The 21,771-nt window shown below is 46.0% G+C and overlaps 1 protein-coding gene across 4 annotated transcripts in view; it reads right to left on the bottom strand.

Moving 5' to 3' along the window:
• LOC135385462 (ras-related protein Rab-37-like) overlaps positions 1 to 21,093 on the bottom strand; it is a 29,426-nt gene extending 8,333 nt beyond the window's left edge. For 3 of the 4 annotated variants that reach the window (XM_064614791.1, XM_064614792.1, XM_064614794.1), the window contains exons 1-5: positions 20,944 to 21,093; positions 17,022 to 17,092; positions 16,871 to 16,932; positions 15,185 to 15,260; positions 10,490 to 10,608 (exon numbers count right to left, since the gene is read on the bottom strand). In XM_064614791.1, the coding sequence (XP_064470861.1) occupies positions 10,490 to 10,608; positions 15,185 to 15,260; positions 16,871 to 16,932; positions 17,022 to 17,092; positions 20,944 to 21,002 (387 nt within the window). In that variant the 5' untranslated portion in view covers positions 21,003 to 21,093. Of the gene's footprint in view, positions 1 to 10,489; positions 10,609 to 15,184; positions 15,261 to 16,870; positions 16,933 to 17,021; positions 17,093 to 19,988; positions 20,148 to 20,943 lie in introns of all 4 variants that reach the window. The other variant, XM_064614793.1, reaches the window with a different exon arrangement.
• Positions 21,094 to 21,771: the final 678 nt, after the last annotated feature.

The raw sequence follows: 21,771 nt of genomic DNA, 5'->3' as shown, positions 1-21,771 counted from the left end.
AGGACCAAGTCATTAGAGCGAGTATGGTTTCTGTGTCTTTTCTGGTGTTTGTTGAAGAAAGGGTATTGCAGAGGGCTGTGATTCCGTCGTTGTGTGGGATGTTAGTATACAGTGATGTCACATCCAGCGTGGCTAGTATTGTGTCCCTACCAAATGTACGAGTGTTGTTTATATCTCTGATTATTCTGAGGAGGTGGGGTGTGTCTTGTACATGCGATGGCAGTGTTGTCGGAATATGGTTTAAATAGTGGTCCAGGAATTTCGAGAGCACTGTATACCTTTACCACTGTCGCTCCTCGCAGAGTGGAGCGATTTCGTCCGGAAAAATTTGTGGCATATTAGTTTCTCTGCGGGAAGAACAGTTTCCATCGAAAAAAAGTATTGGGGTTCGGGAAATTTCATAGTCCCTTTAAGGCGTGCAATTACAGGTGGGCCATTCCAGCTGAAACCAGCCAGAGGTGTAGCTCGACCCTCTTAGATTTCGCTGAAAAAAATTGTGTGCATTCCCTTATGAGTGTGTATGTAGGATATAAACTTCTTTTCTCGAGATTTTGCTTTCTCGAACATTGGGGGCGCCTCGAACTTAACCCAAACATGAAAAAGTGTTGTCCGTTCCGCGCGTCCTTCGGACACATACAGACGGCACTTCTGGGCTTCTTTTTCTGGTGCTAGAGGGGAGGGGTCCATCTAGCTTCCCAAAGAGCATATGGAACGAGAATAAATCCGGTGACGTCCTAAGAGCTCAAGAACGGAGCGCGTTTTAGGCCAAGTTTACGATAAATTTTTGGCAAGTTACCATTTTCTCAGGAGCCCGAGATTATTTATGCTCATAAACTACTGTATGGAGATTCGCTGGAAATAAAAATTTTGAGCTGACCTGTGTTCATTGCTTAACTAAGCAATCGAGAATATCGAGCATTCGTAAAAAATGACACTTTTCATATAATATTTTCACATACCTGAGGTCGTCTAGGAAGTGAAACAAATCGTGCCATTTGTAGAACAAGTCGTCTCCTGTAACATATTGAAAATCTACACATGTATTTTTCCTTAAACGATAAAATATTTTTTCCCTCACCATACTCCGCTGTAGCTCATTCGTTAGTTGGGGTCTTCTAGGAAGTAAAATAAATGTGCGTTTGTGGAAAACACCCTCTCTCATAACATTTTGAAAGTCTACATGTGTCTTTTTTCATAAGCGAGAAGAAAATAAAGTCGTCAGCGCATTCATATCCCAACTGTAAGGTACCAATATCACCCTTTGAAGGAAATTCGCCTTCTACTATTAGTTCTACTATGGTTCTACCGCGTGTACCCAATGCCGCCTCTTCGTAGCGGCTTCGTCGTCGCTTCTGGTTGTCTGACTGATGACTCATGACAATGTTACGGTACACACCATTCGCCACTTGTTTATTGAACAATGTCTGAGAAATGTACTTCCCTGATGGCACGTCGTAATAGAAAAAGAGAAAGTACAATTGCTGTTGTTCCTACACACCTGCACAGCTGTTCCTCTGGGTGAAAAAAAGCTTAAGGAGGGAGCATGCGTTGTGACTCAACGCCGAGGCCGTACGGTTGGAGAAGAAATTGCTAAACGTGGAGCACAATGAGGCATGCTCCATCCTGGACCAGGAGGTACTGTTACTTAGAGCCTATGTCTTCTGTTCATGCATATGCAGCAAAAACGTCTACTTACAGCGAAACAAAGACAGTGCACGTACAGCTAATTTTCTTTCTTCCTTTTTTTGTACTTTCTGTTGTGAGAAAAGTGCGCGCGAGACCATAACGGATGGTTTCTAAAGACTGTTACGCCGCGTGCGGACGTCCTCTGAGTCAATAGCTATGGTCAGCTGGCGCAGTAAGAGGACACAGTGGAAGAAAAATGACGATAATGGTACCTCATAGAGCGGATGCAAATGCGTTGACGAAGTTCTTTCCCATTTATGAATAAATACGCCACCAAATTTTTAATTGACAGAATGGCGATTACAGAATTACATTACAGAATTACAGAATTACAGGCGATTACAGAATTTACAGAATGGCGATTTAAATGACAGAATGTCCTATCATGGAATCAAATTTTTAATATGTTATAGGAGATGGTCTGTTCTTGAAATGGTGTGATATTTTCATTTCCCAGACGACTTGAGGTATGTGAAAACAATCATAAATTACGACGAATCTGTTACGAAGCAGCGACTGTGAGTCTTAAGTTGTGTGTGCTTAGCATAACAGCAGAAGGCGAAATTCGTCCGAAGGGTGATAATGGTACCTTACAGACGGGATGCAAGTGCGCTGACGAATCTTGTTCTCTCGCGTAAGAACAAATACATCTGTAGGTTTTCGAAATGGTAAAGGAGAGGGTCTCTTTTTACAAAAGAGGGTCACAAAGGATCACTTTTTACTTTCTAGACGACCTCAACTAACGACTGAGCTGCAGCGGAGTATGGGGAGGGAAAAAAATCGTTTTTCTCGTTTAAGGAAAAGTACACCTGTAGATTCTGAATATGTTACAGGAGACGATGTGTTCTAAAAATGGCAGGATTTGTTTCACTTCCTAGACGACCTCAGGTATGTGAAAATACTACCTGAAAAGTGTCATTTTTGCGAATTGTGGATATTCACGGTCGCTTAGTTCAACAACGAATATAGATCACCGTCATATTTTTACGTGAAGCTAATCCCCATACAGTAGTTTATGAGCATAAACAATCTCGGGATCCTGCGAGAATGCTAACTTGCTGAACATTAATCGTAAACTTGGCCCAAAACGCGCTACGTTCTTAAACTCACACCACGTCACCAGACTCGTTCTCGTTCCATATGGACTTCGGTAAGGTAGATCGGCCCTTCTCCTCTAACACCAGGCAAACAAGGCGGAGAAATGTCGTCTGTATGTGTCAGAAGGACGTGTGGAACGGACAACACTTTTCATGTTTGGGCCAAGTTCGAGGCGGCCCCAATGCTCAAGAAACCAAATTCTTGAGAAAAAAAGTTTAGATCCTACATACACACCCCTAAAGGAATGTACACAATTTTTTTCAACAAAATCTAAGCGGGTCGAGCTACACCTCTGGCTGGTTTTGGCTTGAATGGCCCAGGTGCATCTGTTTTGGGATGCAACATTGACTACGTTATATGAATGAAATTGCTTGCTGCTTCTCCCTGTGCAACTGATCTTCCGCCGCTTCGCGTAGTTGTGCAACAGCATGTTTCCAGCTAGAACGTGTTGAAGCAAGAGTTTCCGAATATGTCCGGAGTTGTCTTCTTCTTCCACCAGAATGTACTGGGCAATCAGGCTGAATGCCTCTTTTTGATAATTCTAGGAGACAAATTTCTGATTGTTCTCTTTTCTCATGCAGAACTTGTCCAATTACTGATCCACAGAGAAAAGCATTGACAACAAACGTATGTGTTTCGGCTACAAAAAGGCTGGAAATCTTAAACGCCAGCTTCACATTCTGTTGCTCAATGTTTGCTGGACTGAGGGCTTTGAATGTCAGGCGAAGGGCATGTTTTTTTAGGCTCTTTCTCTCACGAGTGTACCCATGTAGCACATGGTGGGATAATAGACGTCTAACCCAGGAATAAGTTGAGACTTTAGGGCTAGGTCTAAAAGAAGACGTCTACTAGACCCCTATGGGGTTAGAGCTTTAGTGAATGTCTGCATCTAGATTTCTACTAGACCTCCACGGGGTTAGACGTTTAGTAGATATCTCAATTTGGAAGTCTACTAGACCTTTACAGTGTTAGATGTTATTTAGACATGTACTAAAAATGGTGCACGAGACACCCCGAGACGTTCCAGGCTAAAAATCTCCCTTTCGCGTCATATAGCAGCTCATATGAATTGTAGACCACACTTAGACTCTCCAATGTCGTGATTATTTTATTCTTTTTTTCTCACGTGTGCGGAGGGGGGGGGGGATATGTAGAGGGAAAATACGCGGCAAGGTTGCCAAGTTGGTGAGAGCTACGAGGACCTGCTGCTCCGCATTCGTTAGCTGAGGCTGCAGGCAGGGCCGGCGAGAGGGTGGGGCAGCCGAGGATGGCGCCCCGTGGCAAGGGCCACTTCAGGGGCCCGCAGGATGCAAGGTCTGTCGTAATCATACAAAGAAGAAATACTGAACTGTGTTACAACGACAGTATCGTGAGGGGACCCGGGCATGACCCATCCCCTGGGCCCGTAATTTCGCTCGCTGGCCGTGGCTGTAGGCAGTACACACTGAAATGAGTGGTCACTGGGGCACTGGAGTAGTCACAGTCAAAGAGTGACAGTCAACGTCGAGACGCAGTCAAAGCCTAGAGATCCAGCCTGGGTCTGTCAGGAATAGTTGCAGGCAGTCTGCCGCAAAACATTGGGATGGTGGATTCTTCCAGAGCTCTAGGAGAACTTTCAGATACTTTCGTATGCGGGTACTATTTCTTATTTGGAATTAACGTTGAAATTGTTCTACTCTGTCGGGCTATTTCTGTCTCCTACCTACTGCACTGATCCCACGGGTGATGGAGTTAGCAGACACGCTTGTCCAGAGACGTGCATAAGCTCGATTTTCTACAACCCTCTCTCCCCCCCTCCCTCACCCCCATCACCCGCTTGCGACCTCAGATAAACCAGTTCCATCATGGAGCTCGGAAATGCGACGCGTAATGTTGTGGAAGAAACATTTCCTTTTTTTAAAGAAAGCACGTGGTTGAGGTAACAACAACAACTTTATTTAAAGATGATGAATGGGAAGTTTCATAGCAGGGGCGATACTCTACCCCATTGCTGGTGGCGATGTGGGGAATGAAATAATGAGCCCCTTCACAATAAGGATCGAAATCCCATTGTGCTTCAGGTAGCATGCATACACAAAACAACATCTTTTCACACAAAGGGAAGTATCTGTAAGAGAAGTAGAGACGAAAGAGACCATTTGGAGCAAAACGCAACATAATTAGCTTGTCAGCCGTTCTTGTGCTCTCCCGTTTTCGAATACAAACAGTGAGCGCAAAAGCACACATGAGAGACCTAACGTTCATGTCAGAGCGTCGCACGTTCAAGTCACGTCTTCGCAATTACGCAGAGAGAAGATTTCATTAAAAGAAATGAAGCTGCAGGTGGCCACCAGGGACACCACATTGCTCCGGAAACCATCCAGTTTTTTTTAAGAAGGAGGAGGTAGCAGAAAGAAGACAAATCACACATTTGCTGCGTGTTGCTCGAGCAGATCCACAGCTTTCGATGCAGTGGTAGCATCTGAAGATGGCCACAAGACCATACCATCAATGACATAATAGTGTAGCTTCACTGCAGGTGGAATTGCAAATGTCAAGGGTGCCTTTCAAATTAGCTGCCCACAACCATCAAACTTTTCCGGGCGAGCTTCTGAACTTCGACAGCACAGAAGGAAAAAAGATGACACCAATGACTCCTCTCTGACTCCGTGCGCTCCGTGCCATCCGTGCCTCTCCTCTCTGGTTTACCCTCTCCTCCTCTCTTTCGACCAGCGTCACGTGACTTCTGCACCCCGTGACCCTCTCCTTTTGAATTTGCAAGTCAGTACACACTTTTCGCGCTGACAGCCACCTCGTCCGCGTTGAAAAAAGTTCGCGTGATTTCAAATGTTTGTGAGCAATTCCTTGATGGTACAGGTGCCGTTGTAATTTCATACTGAAGCTCTTACTGCAAGCTATTGTTTTTGCAATCTGTGCAACATTGTACTGCATGTACGTGAAAGTGTTTGAACGAGTCGCCGGCGGTTTAATCAGGCTCTAACAGCTCACCATAGAGCCCATAGTTTGAGATAATTCACACAACACTGGGCACACGACCAATGAAATTGCGACGCGGTGGATATTATGCACAACCAGTCGGCCAATCAGGGGCCTCAATGTCTGGCTGGCCTTTCGGCCGGTCCTGACTACTATCGACTGTACTGGGTTTCAGGCCTACCGCCTTATTATTCGGTATTCAAAATAACTAAAGCGATTTTTAAATAAAGATAAATATTTATGTGATAAAAAGCACTGATTCAAAGATCTGACACATGGGTGCACTGTGCGTACAAAGCCCATTGCGTTGCTGGCACACTGGGACAAAGTTCGAACATGAAGCAGAACGAACACACCGTTCAACTCCTAGTACCGAGCCTTCTCATGAGTGCGTACCATTTCATGATGAGCATCTTCCTTCGCTGCTTGCGGTGCATCCATTATAGCGAAGCGCAAATCGCTTGTGTGGCACGTAATTCTGTCTTTGTCTACAGTCCTCGAAATCCAACGGCGCCCGAACTTGTTCTTCACGCTCCAACTCATGAAGCATTCCGGTACCGCAGTTGGCAGATTGTTCGTGGGATAATAGTTGTGTCCAGAAACAGCGCAACACGCGTAGACTCACAATGACGGACGAATAAACCCGTGAACATATTTCTGCAAACTGTTCTGTCGATTGACACCACCGAACACTGGAGGACAACATGCCGGCCGTGCTATTTCGAAACTATGCTGAAACGGTCGAGACACTGCACGCACATGCGCGTACAAAATGCGATTTCAAAACATTCTCGACCAATCGGAGCCCGCGCACAGTCTCGACCAATGGGCTTGCAACATGGTGTATGGGCGCAGTGGTACATACTGTACGTCGAAGTTAGCGGTTGACCGGGATGAGTTCCGAATCTGAAGCTATTCCCGGGTTTGTTTACTGGATTTCAGCCGTTTTCGAGGCATGTAGACGATGTACCTGATATTCTTTCGTGAGTGACAGGCATTCCCGGTTCTTTTTTGCATTTTTTTTGCATTTTTCTTTTTTGCATTTCCGGCTCTGCTTGCAGGCATGAGCGCTAGTAGGGAGATCGCAAGATGCAATGCGGTGAGACTGTTTACTAGCCGCTCTCTGTGGAAACGGTATGTTACATATTTTGATGACTCCTTCACACTGACATGCACTTCTAGCAATGTGTTTTGAAATGGTCTTTCTTGCAGGTTAAGTTCGTAGAAGCGGCAGGCAATGGATAGAGTTGTCGCGAGCTGGTAATGAAACTCGTTCTCGCCGACGTTGTATCAAGAAAGACAAACTGGACATGAAATCACTAGTCGTCAAGTTTACGAAAAGACAGAAGAACACCATCGCCGAGGAACTGACTGCTTGACGAAAATGTTTAGTCGTCGTTATTCCTTGGTCGGACATTGCGGATACGTGCCCCATGACTAAGCTTTGTTGATTACAGCGTTTGTGTTGATGATCAAGGGTACGCTTCCAAAGACATGTAAGTGCTGAATCAAGTCTGTGTTGTAATTGGTTACTATTTCGTGTTGTTTCTTTTAAACGATCTCCATCTATATGATAATGCTCACGCTTGTGAAAGTCATGTAAATAACAGTTGTGCGATTTGAGGCTGTTTTAATACTGCTACTAATTTGAAGAAAGCGCGAGAGGCGCAGTGCAAATGAATGAATTTGGACCTTGCTGTCCCGGCGTCACAGAGCATTTAGGTTCCAAATTGCAGACTGGTGTTTACATCAGGGTCATTCTACGTCGAATGACGTCATGATGGGAATTGATGTCCTCAGACTGGAACACATAGAACGGACAAGTACATACAAAGTCTCAAGTAAGCCAGGGAATAATCCTCGGTAATCCAGAAGATGTGGGTTCGTGTCCTACAGCTGGCTAACCTTTTCAGTGACTTCTTTGTTTCACCAAAAGGTCCTATGCCCCCCCCCCCCCCCAGCTCTTTATAAAGAAAACAATAAAATACTTCAGTCTACCGATAGGCATTTGCTGTAGTTTAACTAAGACATATCGAACCTCTCTGCAGTTACAAAGTCTGCAAATTTATGCATTTCGGGAAGTCCGCTCTCTCAGCTTCTTCCTTCGTAATATGGTTTGCGTCTTTTGTGTAAATTTTGGCCCCTCGACAATTGAAGAGCAGTTAAATATTTTTCGCCAACTCTTTGGCAAATGCTTATTGGTAGGACGGATTATGTATGGTAATGTTCTTTTTTTTAAAGAACTGAGGGGTGTCGAGCGCATACCTGCCAACCCTCCTGGATTTCGTTCAGTCTCCCGATTGTACGAACGCGGCCTCCAATCTCACGGAAAATTGGGGACCTGGGCTTTTCTTCTCTAATTTTCCTTTAAGAGCTACGCGAACGTATACATGAAGAATTAGACAGCCCGTAACGTGTTTCGCGGCATGACCATCCATAGCTGGAGGGTGCGGCAGATAACATGTTTCGTTCTGTCAGTGTTTCTCGAAAAGACGTGCTATCGTGCTATTGTCAGTCCACTGTGGTATAGTAGTTTCGTCTCCTCCGATCGTGCTCTCCAAACAGAAGAAATATATGTACATGTTCCTCATACATGCCAAGTGGCTTTTCACAGGTCTACTGGTTGAGCCCGACCAGCCGCAGAGCGTAAGAGACCACGTGTGATCGGTATTCCAGAAGATGTTCCCAAAAAGTGACGGAGCGAAGGATTATAGGTGTGGAAGAACGAAGACCACTGCCATCATCGCTGAAATGGGTGCGGCTGCACGAAATGCAGTGTCTTGAAATGACGAATCTTGCGGTTGACGTGATGAGAGTTGCGGTCTCTAATTGCGGTTGACGGAAGCAATGATGGCCCCTCGCAGCTCCACCCGATAATGGCTACTTATGACATAGATGAATTGCAATACACTGGTAGTACTATTTCGAATGCACACATATTAATGCGTCCCCCCTCTCCCTGTCCGTGCTGCGGACAGTCGCCCGAAGTTTGAGTTCGTCAGGTCATGTGGCGAATGAATGGTCCATAAGGATTGCCTGGTGTCGTTTTTTTTCATAGAGTTAATTTACATTTGGCGACTGTTTGTCAGTTGAACATAACAATGTTCAACTGACAAATATTGGACTGTGGTGTTATGAACATAGCATTACTATCTGGTCAATGGCTTTCTGTATGTCCCTTGGAGGGCACTAAGCATGCAGGCATGCTACCAAAAAGGTGTACATTCGGCAGCTTTTTTGGGTGCTCATTATCTATTGAAATTTGTTCGTAAATTATTTGAACTTGATATCTTGCGTTTGAGGACTTACAGAGTCAGCCTGCGGGATTTCAAGATGTATCATCAGGGAACATAAGTAACTGGAGTTTAATATCTCAATATTTTTTCTAGAACTTCAACAATACGTGTTGTGATATTATGGACATTACTATCTAGTCATTGTCTGGCCCTTGATAAGTGTATATACATTATTGTCTTGTGTTAATGCTGCGCGAATGTCAAGTCCATACGCTGGTCACTTTTGCAGTGTTTCAATAGCTTTACTTGAAATAAAGTTTTGTCGAAATGTGCTTCATGTGTAAGTTACTGCACTTCACTTTTAAACGCACCGCACACGTTCCTGAAGCAGTACACACATACAGAAAAGCTTTTAGATGTGTAAAGGCTAAGTAAAGGCTAATGAAGGTATAACCCTAGACATTACTGCCAATTAAGGCCTAGTACAGGGCTAGAAGCCGCCTCAGTCTGGTATATCAAATGTATAAAGTTGGGCTAGTTGGCGTAAACTTAGCTATGCTAGAGGAAGTCTACAGGAACTCCCCTCGACATTAATGCTATTGAGAGACGTCTACTAGAGCTGTCAGTCGTCCAAATTTAGACGTCGATTAGACATTTATTATCCCACCTTTGGCTACATGGGTAGTAATTATACAATGCACTAAATCATGCTCCCTCAACCTTGATTTCCTTGCCAATGCTATTGAAGGTAGGTTAGAAGAAACACCTTACAGCGTCCTTTTAGTTCAGCCAGTTGTTGCAGATACAGTTTAGGAGATGAACCGGGTAAACAATGTAATAAAAAAGGAGTTGGATTGCATGGCCACTACTTTCTTCATTGCATTCCACAACTGTGCGTTACAAATACATATGTAAAAAAGTGTGCTTTGGATATTTCCCCACGTAACCATTAACCTTCTCATATGTCGGAATGTTCGCCCATGCATGCCTGTACTCTGGTTTGTCCCGTCGTTCGTGCAGTTCATTGTGAACTTCGCATTTTGTAACCGGTCTGGTCCAAAGATACCTTCATTCATGTAATCCCCTCAACACCCCAACGAAGAGGCCCGTTCACTTCGGTCGTAAAAGACTGAGTTGACCTTTCTTCCCCTGGGCTGTTGAGACACAATTCCTTGAACATTGAACACGTCATCCTTAACCCTTTAAATACCATGCCAATGATGAGGACGGTGCCCAGAAGAAGAACAGTGGCTGTTAGAAATGTAACGGCTCTCATGTTGAGGCACCTCCCTTCACATTTCCGTATACCGGTTCGCTTTCTTACCAGTCTACATAGAGTTTCTATCAGCTTCTATAGTCCCTTTAAATGTGTAGCCTAACATTGTACGGCAAGTGAAGCAAGTCAGTATCTGTGTTTGTGTGTCAGCTTATCTGTCAGTGTTATTTTGTACACAGCGGCATCTCGCGGTAGAAATAAAGGAAAGACTACTTACCATATCAATTTTATTGCCGACTAATGTGAGCACCAGGTTGTCGTTCCCAGACATGCGTCTGGCCTGATCTGCCCAAAAGTTAATTTCCCTATAGCTGGAAGGATTTGTAACGTCGTACACTAAAAGGAAGAAAGAAAGTTCCTCTCAGGTAAAACGCCAAGTCGTAGCTGTGCGCAAGGAAAACAACTTGAAAGAAAGCGTGGTGTAGGTGTAAGTGATGGGAATTCGTGTTGAACACAACGACTTATAGCCCTAGTAGCCTTTAAGCCAAAAAACTCAAATCATCATCATCATCGTCACACAACAACTACAACTTTATTGTGAGGTGATGAATGGGGAGTTTCATCGCCAGGGGCGATACTGTATCCCATTGCTGGTGATGATGTGAGGAATGAAATAATGAGCCCCTTCACAATAAGGATCGAAGTCCTAAGGTTTCCAAGAAGGTCAAAAGAGCTTTGAGGGCAGACTGTTGGAGGGCTGGGGGGGGGGGGGGGGGGCTAGAGCCCAGCTGATCAAAAGACCCCGGAGAGTGTGGTTCGGGAAAACTGGTTTTGACAGCGCTTCTTTCATCACAGCCTTTGCGTTAAAGAACGTTTGCAGATATAAGTACCAACCCGGAGAATAAATGCGAGAATTTGAAACTATAAATTATGAACTGATAACAGCAACGTTTCCTTAGCATTTTGCTATTTATTTAGATGAACACTTTAAAACAAAATAAAAATCGTAGATCGATTTTTAAGGTATTTGCTCTCCGAAGTCCTGATGAACGCTTTGTAGCACAGGAACGAATTTTGACCAGCGCCCCGAAGTCAAACGTGTCCTTTTGTACAGAGAAAAACATTGTTTTAGATGGTTCCAAAGCGAACCTCAGTAAGCGGCTTTAGATGCGACCGCGGTATACCCTGAGTAAGCAGGAGGTATATGGAAAAGCTGGTCGCTAGGCAACGGGCGGGTAAAGGGAATTCCTCAAGTCTTCTAAGCGTGCCGTTCGCTTGTCATAAAAAATTGTTGTTAGTCCGCTACCTGTGTGTGTTGTTCGTTTTCTCATCTTTGCTTTTGGCGCTTTAATTCGTGATGTCCTACCAACTGGCACAGCTGGGCGTCTTACTCGTAGAACTACGAACCAAGAAGAACATGTGCTTTGATATTAGGAATCAACCTCGTTCAAAGACCTCAGCACGCAAAAGATAAATGCCGTCAGTGAACATGGCGCACTTTCAAGAATCTTCGAAAGAACCAGCAAAACTTTATAGTTCCGATATCATAGGCTCTCTTGACGTCCAGTCGTGCCTTGAGAGCGCCTAGTTGAGCCTGTCGTTATAGAATGCGAGCTCTACGAAGCGGATTGGTGGCTATCATGTGCTCAGTTGGATACTGCTAGCAGGGGGACATTTAACCTCGCTGCAAATATAGGCCCATGTCAGAACCTCGTGCAACACTGTCGAGGTATTCTAATGTTACCAGCTCCCATGACATAGTGGTTAGGATGATCGCTTTCCAAGCAGAGACTGGGAGATGAGGCTGGTTCGAATCCCCACACTGAATGTGCTGCGTGAGGTTTTCCCTGGGTTTTCCGGCAGACTTTCCAGCCGAATGTATGTACATTTCGCCCTGAACGCAGGACGCATAAAAAACGCCCAGGACACATAAAAAAAACCCTGTCCCCCGCTCCTTCCTACTGTCGTCTCTCCATCTGCATGCATGCCGTTCGTAGCCACAGTTCCCTCGTGTCGGAAAACACTGAACTAATAAAAACCATGAAAATGTTGTGTCTACCGGTTATATGGTTCCCCGACATGGTAGTGGAGGCATCGTCGTCCCTGCGTCGACTGCGTCGTCATCGGCGATGCCTTCCTTATTTAAGATTAAGCAAATGACGATTTATTTCCAATGCTAACGTCGCACATCTAACTCATTTTCCTCGTTCAGTCCCCTCCGCTCACGCCGATGACCATAGCCGCACGGGCTGGCCGCAGTGTTGCCCAGTCAATTAAAAAAAAAAAAAAGAAGAACTCCAGAATTTAACCAAAAACTTCCGTCGATTCAATTTTCTACACAAGTCGCTTTATAAACATGAATTTAGCTAGCTGTGGCAGAACATATGCGAGGCTTATATCTTGCTTTGTAAGGATCCTGAGGTACCTCTCCTCGAGCTAGTCTTTGAAGGCGTCGAGTTTCAGCCAACCAGTCCTTCCTAAACTTTTGGCGATGCTGTGGACCCACCACCCACTTGGGAATTCGGGATTTCGCGGTTTTCGCGTTCCCACAGTGCTCTCAGAAGTCAGCAAACTTGTGAGAAACAGGGGAGGGGGTTATATTCACTAATAATGGAAATGCAAAGAAACAGCGGTTGGTAATATTGTGACGACGACAACGGTGACTCATGTCACGCGACTCATGTCACGCGCATTCGCATTCTGTCCATTAAATCATTGCCATCGCCATGCTGTGCTGCGCGTATCATTTGGTGGAGATGCGGGCTCCCTGCCCCCCTCAAACAGCCTCTACAAGAACACCTACAGGACGTGACCGGTGACTCCTTCGTGTGCTGTTGCTCCGCCTCTGGCCCCAACGCTGCTGTGATGGTCGTCGACGCCCCAGCCCGCCCAGATGACGCGACAGACCAGACGACGACGACGGACCTGACCAGACGATCCCCAGCCCCGTAGAAGAACGACGTCCAGGACAGCAGCATGGCGAGGCAAGCTTGGCAAGGCATGGCAAGCGGACCGGAGGCACCGGGCTACTGCGGGCAGCACAGCGCCACCTCACCTTTCGCCCACTGACATCCACGTCCACGACCTAACATCTTCGCTCATCAACAACCATCGTGCCCAGGAGGTCACGACTTCGGGGAGGGGGCTATTGTGACGACGACAACTGTGACTCATGTCACGCGACTCATGTCACGCGCATTCGCATTCTGTCCATTAAATCATTGCCATCGCCACGCCTGTGCTGCCCGTATCAATATACTACCATCAACGCGTCTCCCCGTTGGCTGCACGTGGAGCGGGTACCCTCACTTGTAAGTTGCACTTTTTCTTTTTTCTTTTTTGTACGCTGTAAGAGTCGGGATGCTTTGAAATGATCTTGTAATTGATTTCCTCACTGGTTCTCCTGTTGTACGAATGTTCCAGTCACACACACTTGTGGGCCCTGTATCATTTTTTTTTTTTTTTCAAACCGAAAACGAAACCCCGGATTTCACTGCAGCCTCCAAATCAAAATTCCTCCCTCCAAACGGCGGCACCAAACCTCTCGATCTGGAGGGTCATCCTCCAACTTGGCAACACTGCATGCTGGCCAGAACGGCGCTTTTGTCCTCACCTCCCGAATCGTACAACAACACCCACTTGTCACTATGGTGATGGGCAGAGTGAACGCAAACTTGCGAATCTGGGACGCTGCTGTGAACACGCCCCTGACCATTCAACGGCCTTCCACGCAACGCTGTCGAAGGCTTGTGAAGCTACGAAATGGCAAGCAATGCGCTCCTGGTGAAGCTGCCACCTCAATGTACGCTCTACCCAGGCTAAGCAGTTTAAAGCGCACTGTACCGTATAGCGACCTGTGGACCACGACAACGTCATCAAGCTACGGGCCCCAAGAGAAGAATCTTCTCTTCTATTGGCAGCGTCCTGGAATAAGGGTGCTGTGATGTTACACACAAAGTTTATGTGCCTATAGTATGGCGACATGTTGCACGTGCCGCAGGGTAGACTGCGGATAATTTGGACTACCTGGTTAACCAACACGTTACCGACTGAGCTACCAAGGAGGGTAGCCTCCTGCAGCGAAGCCACCATTGAGAAGCTCCCCGGCACGGTGTTTTGATGCGTGCGATTCGGTGATTCTCTCCACCTCTACTTTCTGAAAAGGTAGTGAATGCCGTCAGCTTTTGTCACGACATGAACGTGGTTCGTTCGCTCTCCGTTTTATCTTGCAGTGGTCTGATACGATGGCGTAATTATGACGAATTCTGCTCGTCGATGCGGAGCGAGCAGCTGTACCTGGTGCGGAGCAAGAAAATCCGACGCCGACGAACCGAATTCAATCCCGAAATAACGTCGCCCCCGCTAAATAACGCCGCTCCGGTCCAGAGCCTTGTGAAAGTGGTCGCCCATAACGTACCCTATCTGCTGTTAAGCCGTGCAAGATCTGGAAGTGACGACAATGATTTGTTGGGGTTCAACTGAATCCGACATTTTTCGGCAGACGAAGAAGGAACGCTTCATCGCGGGTCGAGTTCGTTTGCAACTGCCACAGAAAATTCCAATGAAGTCCGCACCAGCCACTAAAACGCGTGGAAAAAAAATGAAAAACCTGCTGCGCATAGACCAGTGAAATTCGCTATATGGTGTCTCTCCGGTGAGCCGACCTTAGCTGCGCTGTTGTAATGGAACGCGAGCACTTTCACATGCAAAACGCACAGAGTAAAGGTAACAGGAGCAAGTAAAACCAATTCCTTGCTCGTTGGCTTTGTCTTCCAGGGGCGGATCGTCATAGACAGCATCTCCGCAAATTTTCGAAGGACTCTTCCCAGCTTCTCACTTCTTGCATAATTACACAAGTCTAAAAGAGTCTCGCTGTAGTATATTGTATCACTGAAATGTTTCTGTGTTGTTGTGTCGTGCTTCTACGATATGCCTGACCATGAAACATTGATACGACCAAAGTACTACGTACTGACAATCGTCGCATTCGCCTTGCGGTAGAAAGTGCTGGAAAGATCTTTGCACCTCCACTCTTCTCCAGAGGTGTCCTATAAGATGAATTTCGTTGGATGAGTTCTGGGAGTTTCAATATCTTTAAGTCGAATGACTTCCTGCAAGGATTGTCTCCTATTCTGCTATCTCACTTTTGCCCGAAAGCCCTTAAATTAGAGCTAATTAATGAATTTTAGGTACTCAATCATCTAGCAGTTAGCGCTCACTTTGAGAGGATATCAGCCTGACCTGCTGTCACAGCTTCTTCTTTGAAAAAAAAATATATGTTCCGGATAACGCGTGTACCCGTACTGCATTGAGAGTGATGTTTAGATGCCATATATTCCAGGTTTCAGTCAACGGAGCAGATAAAATTAGAGAAGCAGACAAAATATTGCAGACAAATAGGCCGAACGAAGCGCATGTGGGCATCCGATTTCAGTTTCACACACACGTATGCATGACCTACAGTTGGAACCTTTTTTGCCAACTGCCATTCTGTAATCGCGCGGAGCACCACACAACACTCGGATGGCAGGAATGGCAGTTTTCCTTCGTCTTCTTTTTTTCTTTTTAGTTCATGTCTTATTATTTCTTCTTCTTCTTTTCTTTTTTTTAGTTCTTTTCTTAATCATAGCTCGTTCTATAGCTATTTCATCATATGCGATTCGTATCATAGGATTTCACAATTGGCGCAACTTTAACAGCTAATAAACAAAAAAGAAAAACATATCACTGGGCTCAGCTGTGTCCAAGCCGTAGTGTTTTACATGAAAGCGCCACAAACACCGATTACTTTGCTCCTGCGGGATTTTCGTGAAAGAAAGACGAGTCTTTATTCAGAGGTTCGTGAAACTTGGAGCAAACACACACGGACAGGAGAACAGCACACCAGACAGCTCCTGAAGCTCCAGGAGCTGTGTGGTGTGCTGCTGTCCTGTCCGCGTGTGTTTGCGCCAAGTTTCACGAACCTCTCTCTGTCAGTACCAACTGGCCCAATCTGTCATGTTAAGTGAGCCTTTATTCGTTTATTCAAGAGGTTAACGGCTCGCTGTGCGCGCCGGCAGTCAGATTTGCCTCCGCCGCTGCCGTAGCTCTCTCAAATCGCTCGGTGCTGGACTTTTGGGGTTTGGAGGGATTCCTCTCGAGCCGCCCTTTCTTCTGATTGCTGTTTCCTTCGATTCTGGTCATATGTTAGTTTCATATATGCCGACATTCTGGCAAAAGTTTGATATTTGAAATTTGCAAATTTATAAAACTTTGGTTATTGTTCTTGAAGACGATATCGCTTAAAGTCCAGGTAGAGGCTCTCAACCGCTTTTCAACGACACCTCGATCGGCGCCATAGTTTCAGGCGTTCGCGGAATAGACTGCCCGCAAGGTACGCGTACCCATATATTTCCGTCTCTCTCGTACGCACCCACCACACCCAGAGATTGCCTCCGCTGCCGCAATAACCTTGTTAACTAGAATCTTACACGCGTAAGCTACCTGGATTTAGCCGCTTGGTTCATGTCGGTTTATTACTCGCCGAGTCATAGCGTCATTAAATTCGGCATAATTTCGTTGCATGGTAAATTTTGACTTTGCTACCAAACGAACTTATACAGACAAAAAGATACGATAAAAATGATACGGCACTGATACGATTGTCGTAAAGACTCACCCATATTTCAAGACGCAGTTCTGTTCCATCGACGTCGACCGTCCTTTTGACAATGTCCGGAGCTAATGGAAACGTTATCATTTGAGCAAAAGTCTTGTACACGGCAATGCCACAACAAATAGCCACACGAAAGTTATACGGAAAGCCGTACAAACTGTTGGCCGAACAATTGCTAGAAACTCTTCTGTGGTCCCCTCGTTCTTCATGAATGTATTGAGGAAACTGCGAAATGAAAGGAAAAAAATACGGATGACCAGGGAAGGTGTTGTGATTTCTAGCGGCAGCTGTTAGACACTTTTGCTGACGCTAACGAGAGTTTTGACATTCGCGCTCAATGTCGCAACACTTGCCATGGCGGTCTGCAAATTTATTTATAGAATGGTGATTAATGGTGCAGAAGGGTGATTAACACTGGACACAGTTTTCGACAAGTTTCAAACTAGCTCTTTCATTACAGTACATGTCTATTTGTTTTGTTTCTGTGGAACGCATTCGATCTGCTCAAACTTTCTAATGCGTGATTTCTTTTAATTCCGTGTTAGCGCCTCGAAGCAACCGTACAGTGGAGGGTAGATGGAGAGAGGACAGCAGGAAGGTGTGGGTAACACAGTGTGTTTGATGTAAGTCCTGGGCTGACTTCAGGGGAACTGTGTCGTCATCCACCTAGGAACACTGCCACAAAACCTAGGGAAACCCTTAAACAGTTCAGCCGGTGGTGTATTCAAACGAAATCTTCCGCACGACTTTGGCTACCACCAACGAGCGGCCGCTTTTACCCATTCCGCAATGCCACTGGTCGCTCAGTGTGGAGTGTGGCTGCGCAGCGCGTCTCACGTGATGTCGCCCACGTCGTCTGGACGACGCCAGTGCCGACCTATGGTCGGGTTTGCGGTTGCGCGGCGCGCAAGTCATGTATGGTCACAGTGCAAGAACTACCGCAATGCTACCGCAGTTCGTTCACGTTTTGCAGTGCGCGAAAAAGTACAGTGATTTTTCGTTATTCATTACTGGATGGGAACTCCGAAGTGCATAGCTAGGACAACAACGTTTCTTCGCACGTCTTTTCTTTGTCTCGGAGTTCCATTCCATCATGTACAACCAGCTAGCCAGCTATGCGGTATCGGTCTCGGCCATGCATGAGGCGCCCAACATAATCTAGGCGCCCAATCCACACTTGACGTGGTGTCACACTGCACACTCTCGTTTGTTTAATTATCGCGGCTCCGGTTTAGTAGATCGGTTTAGAAGGATTACAGGTATCTAGCTGGTTAGAACGTCTTTACGATAACAGTTCCGTAAACAGGGTACGCCAAGCACCTGCTTCCTTTGCAGTGGCTGACATCACGTTGTTGGTCTTGGATTTGAAAGCTTTTTTGTTTTGTTTCCGTGGATCAGTTCCGATCTGCTAAAACTATCAAATTTGTGCTTGCTTCCTTTCGATTACCCTGCCTCTCAAGCGGATACTGCTCTTTATCGCCGCTTGCCCTGTCCACGCCTGCGAGCGTGCCTGTCACTCTATTTTCCTCCTCGCTGGACCTGTTTTCGTAAAGCCCTTCAGTCACTGAATATCCCTCGTGACACAGGGCGTCCTCTGAAACGTTTCTTCACAGCCGAGGCGGCGCGATAATGAAACAAACAAGGGTGGAATGCGCATCGCAAGTGAGAGGAGGGCCCCTCTCCGTCTCCAACCAACGTGACGCGACGCGGCTACACCAAGGCCTCAAAAAGTGCATTAAAGTGCACCGTTTTTCGCTTTGCGCAATGGTATCGCATTTCGTATACGCGTTTCGCAGTTCCTCAAAGAGTACAGTGATTTTTTTATTCGCTTCCGTTCCATATTGTTGTTTCAAAAGTTGACGCACTCCAAACGGCACGCGATGACACGTGAAAACTGCTCAAAGGTTGATAAAGGTATGATAATCGGCATATATATAACCCTCAGTATAATGGTGCACTTTCAAATAATAACAGTGCTTCTTGAAATTTGTTCCCATCTTCCACCAAATCTTGCGATCGTATCCGTGTTCATGCGAGCGACATCGCCGAATATTCTAGTGGAAGAAAAAGCAGAAACTGCTCACGGGGCGCGAGTTCTATGTTGCGTTCCGAAACGAGCGATTTTGATACGCCAGAGCGTGAAAATGTCACACGTCTCGCACTCGCTTCTCGCTCGAGTACTCCCAGACTAGCGAGCCACTTGGCGAGAGCGTCAAAAAGCGCCATCGCGAGTGACAAATCAGCATCTCGCTTGTATCTGCGACCTCTTGATATACGCTATGCAACTGCGTCTCTGCGCATGAGAGGAAGTTCTGGAAGCACGTGACAAAGTGTCTGTCCACTCAGAAAGCAGCACTAAAGTAGCATTCGCAGAGGGGCCATAACACTATGCTGAAAAAGACAAGCAACGCGGACCTCGCGTGTAGTTGTTTTGGTACCTTATTTGAGAGCGATCCAATGAGACCACAAGTGGAAAGGGAAAGGTTGAGGGGCTGCGCGAAAGGCTGACCTACTTGCACAGCGTATTCTCGCTCTTGCTTCGGAGATGGCGGACTTAAGACGGAAAAGAAAACGCAAACATATGTGCGTGCTGGCAAGTGGAAATGTAATACAACTAGTAATTGCCGTAATTTTGGCTCTGCTATATCAGGCTATTTTGCATGCGTCGGGCTACTTCAACAAACAATTGTCTGTAAAACTGTAGCAAAAACTCACTCCAGAATGCGCCAGGGGACCCAAGGTCGCAACAAATAATCACAGAATCGGCCAATGCTTTGTGAGTACAGAACCGGTTATAAAAAGCTAGAAAACTTGGATAAACGAATCTGGGACAGAACTAAGCAATGCCGCACTAAAGACGCGTGTGGTGCGCGGGGTTACAAGGGCCAGTTCAAAAGATACAACGGGAATGAAAAGCTATGACAGCAGAACACAGAAATCAGTGCATAGTAATACATGCACTGAACAAAAAGTTCCTTCATAATCACGTTTGCGTCTGTCTCTTATTGTATCTAAAGTTTCCAATATCTAGAATGGCATTAATGAAATAGAGGAACTACACGCATTTGGGATGACATGACGAATACAGTCTTCTGCTCCAGCGCTTCTCGCGAATACATACTTGGAAGCAGAGGTGCTAGATGCGGTGTCGCTGAGCGATATCCAGAGGTGGCGAGTCCTCCTCTTCGAGTCACTTTCCAGCTTTCGCTATAAAGCACGCTCGTTTGGGAAGGTAGCCTGTTGAGCATTCGCGCGGCGCTGGAATGTCGGCAGTACCGTACTGCGCAAATAGCAGACGATACCATCGGTAATGTCGTCTGCTACCGAACATTTTGCGGGTAACCCGTAGGATATTACCCATGGTTACAACAGCAGGGAAAATGCATGCCGTGCAGAGCTCACGCTCACGCGGCAACAAAATGCTGCGTCATTTTGCACATATTCCGCTGGAATGCTCCGGGGAATGTCGCACAGGTGAATACACGGTATGATTATTATGTTTGAAGATTTTGCTCGCCCACTTCCAGAGCATTACACAAACTGGAGTATTGGCTTTTCGCCAAGCCGATATTGTGGGCTTTGTATAGCAAACACTTCCGTTGTGACGTGTGTCGTGTTTCCGCTGAGATGTTTGCTGTACGTTAACCGATTCACTTTTGCAATACCCTTTTTACATAATTTTCATACAGCAACAAATATCACTCCAAAAGATATCCAAATGAAGACATCTTTCTGGTGTGCACGTAGCAGACGGATGAGGCAGGGTAGCGACCAGATGTGTCTAACCGTTACGTTTTTCGGTCCTCCAAATGTCATATCCGCACCTGCTCTGCGCGGAGTGTATCACGTATCACACAGAAAGCGAGGCCTACACGAAAGCTACTGTGAACGAATGAAAGAACATGCAAATCTGGAAAACGAGGAATATACAAACAGTGTCCCATCCACGTGAAATCTAATGATAACGAATCAAAATAACACAGCCCCGTTACGATCAGCTGCGCGACGACACAGCAGATCTCACGGTTCACCTATTAATGACAACAGAGAAATGAAGCAGATGAATGGGGCTATACCATGATTTTCCGACGCCAACTGCACCGACGATCACGACTTTGGTCTTGTGATTCGCCATCACCAGGTGAAATGACAACTACCGTCTCAATTGTGGGCGCAGGACGCGAAACACAACAGTTCACGTGGAAGGAAACGAAAGCGACCCTGTCTTGAAGAAAGTGAGAGCAGAATGGAGAGTGAGGGGTGAGACCAAGGGAACGGAAAGGAGAAGGGTGGCGCGCTTTTAGCAAATATGCTACGATGCAAACAAAATGGATTGCTTGTATGTTATGCAGGAGATGCTGCAAAATGTGTAGCTGAAGTGTGTGTGTGTGTGGGGGGGGGGGGGGGGGGGGTAACATTGAACCAAACAGAAATAAAAGATACGAAGGCCCGCTCGCATAAAAGTTCAGAACTGAAACCGAAAAAAACAGAACTGAAAGCGTAAACGGCGCAAATGGACACTGAAACTACAATAGGTTACTCTTAGCAGTTGGCTGCGCAGCACTAAAAAGCATAATGTTGATCACGTTCAGTGTAGTCAGGTCTGGGTGATGTTCGCATCCGGTGGGTGTAACAAACACCGCAAATCAGCCATCGCCACGTGTTTCAACGTCACTTTCTTAATCGTAATGTACAGGGCGCACCCCCCCCCCCCCCTACAAAAAAAAATTAAAAAAAGCAAATCAGGTGTTTCTCCTGGAGTCCTGGTATTGACGATATAAGCCAGTGGTTAAAGTACACGGACAAAGGATGAGCGAACAAACACGGACGCTGTAAGGAATTTCACTTCAACTAAACACTTCAGCATGCGTGTTTGTTCCATCATTCTTTGTCTGTGTGCTTTA

Source organism: Ornithodoros turicata, chromosome 2, assembly GCF_037126465.1.
Source record: "Ornithodoros turicata isolate Travis chromosome 2, ASM3712646v1, whole genome shotgun sequence".
Lineage (NCBI taxonomy): Eukaryota > Metazoa > Arthropoda > Arachnida > Ixodida > Argasidae > Ornithodoros > Ornithodoros turicata.
This window is presented reverse-complemented; position numbering and strand designations above follow the sequence as displayed.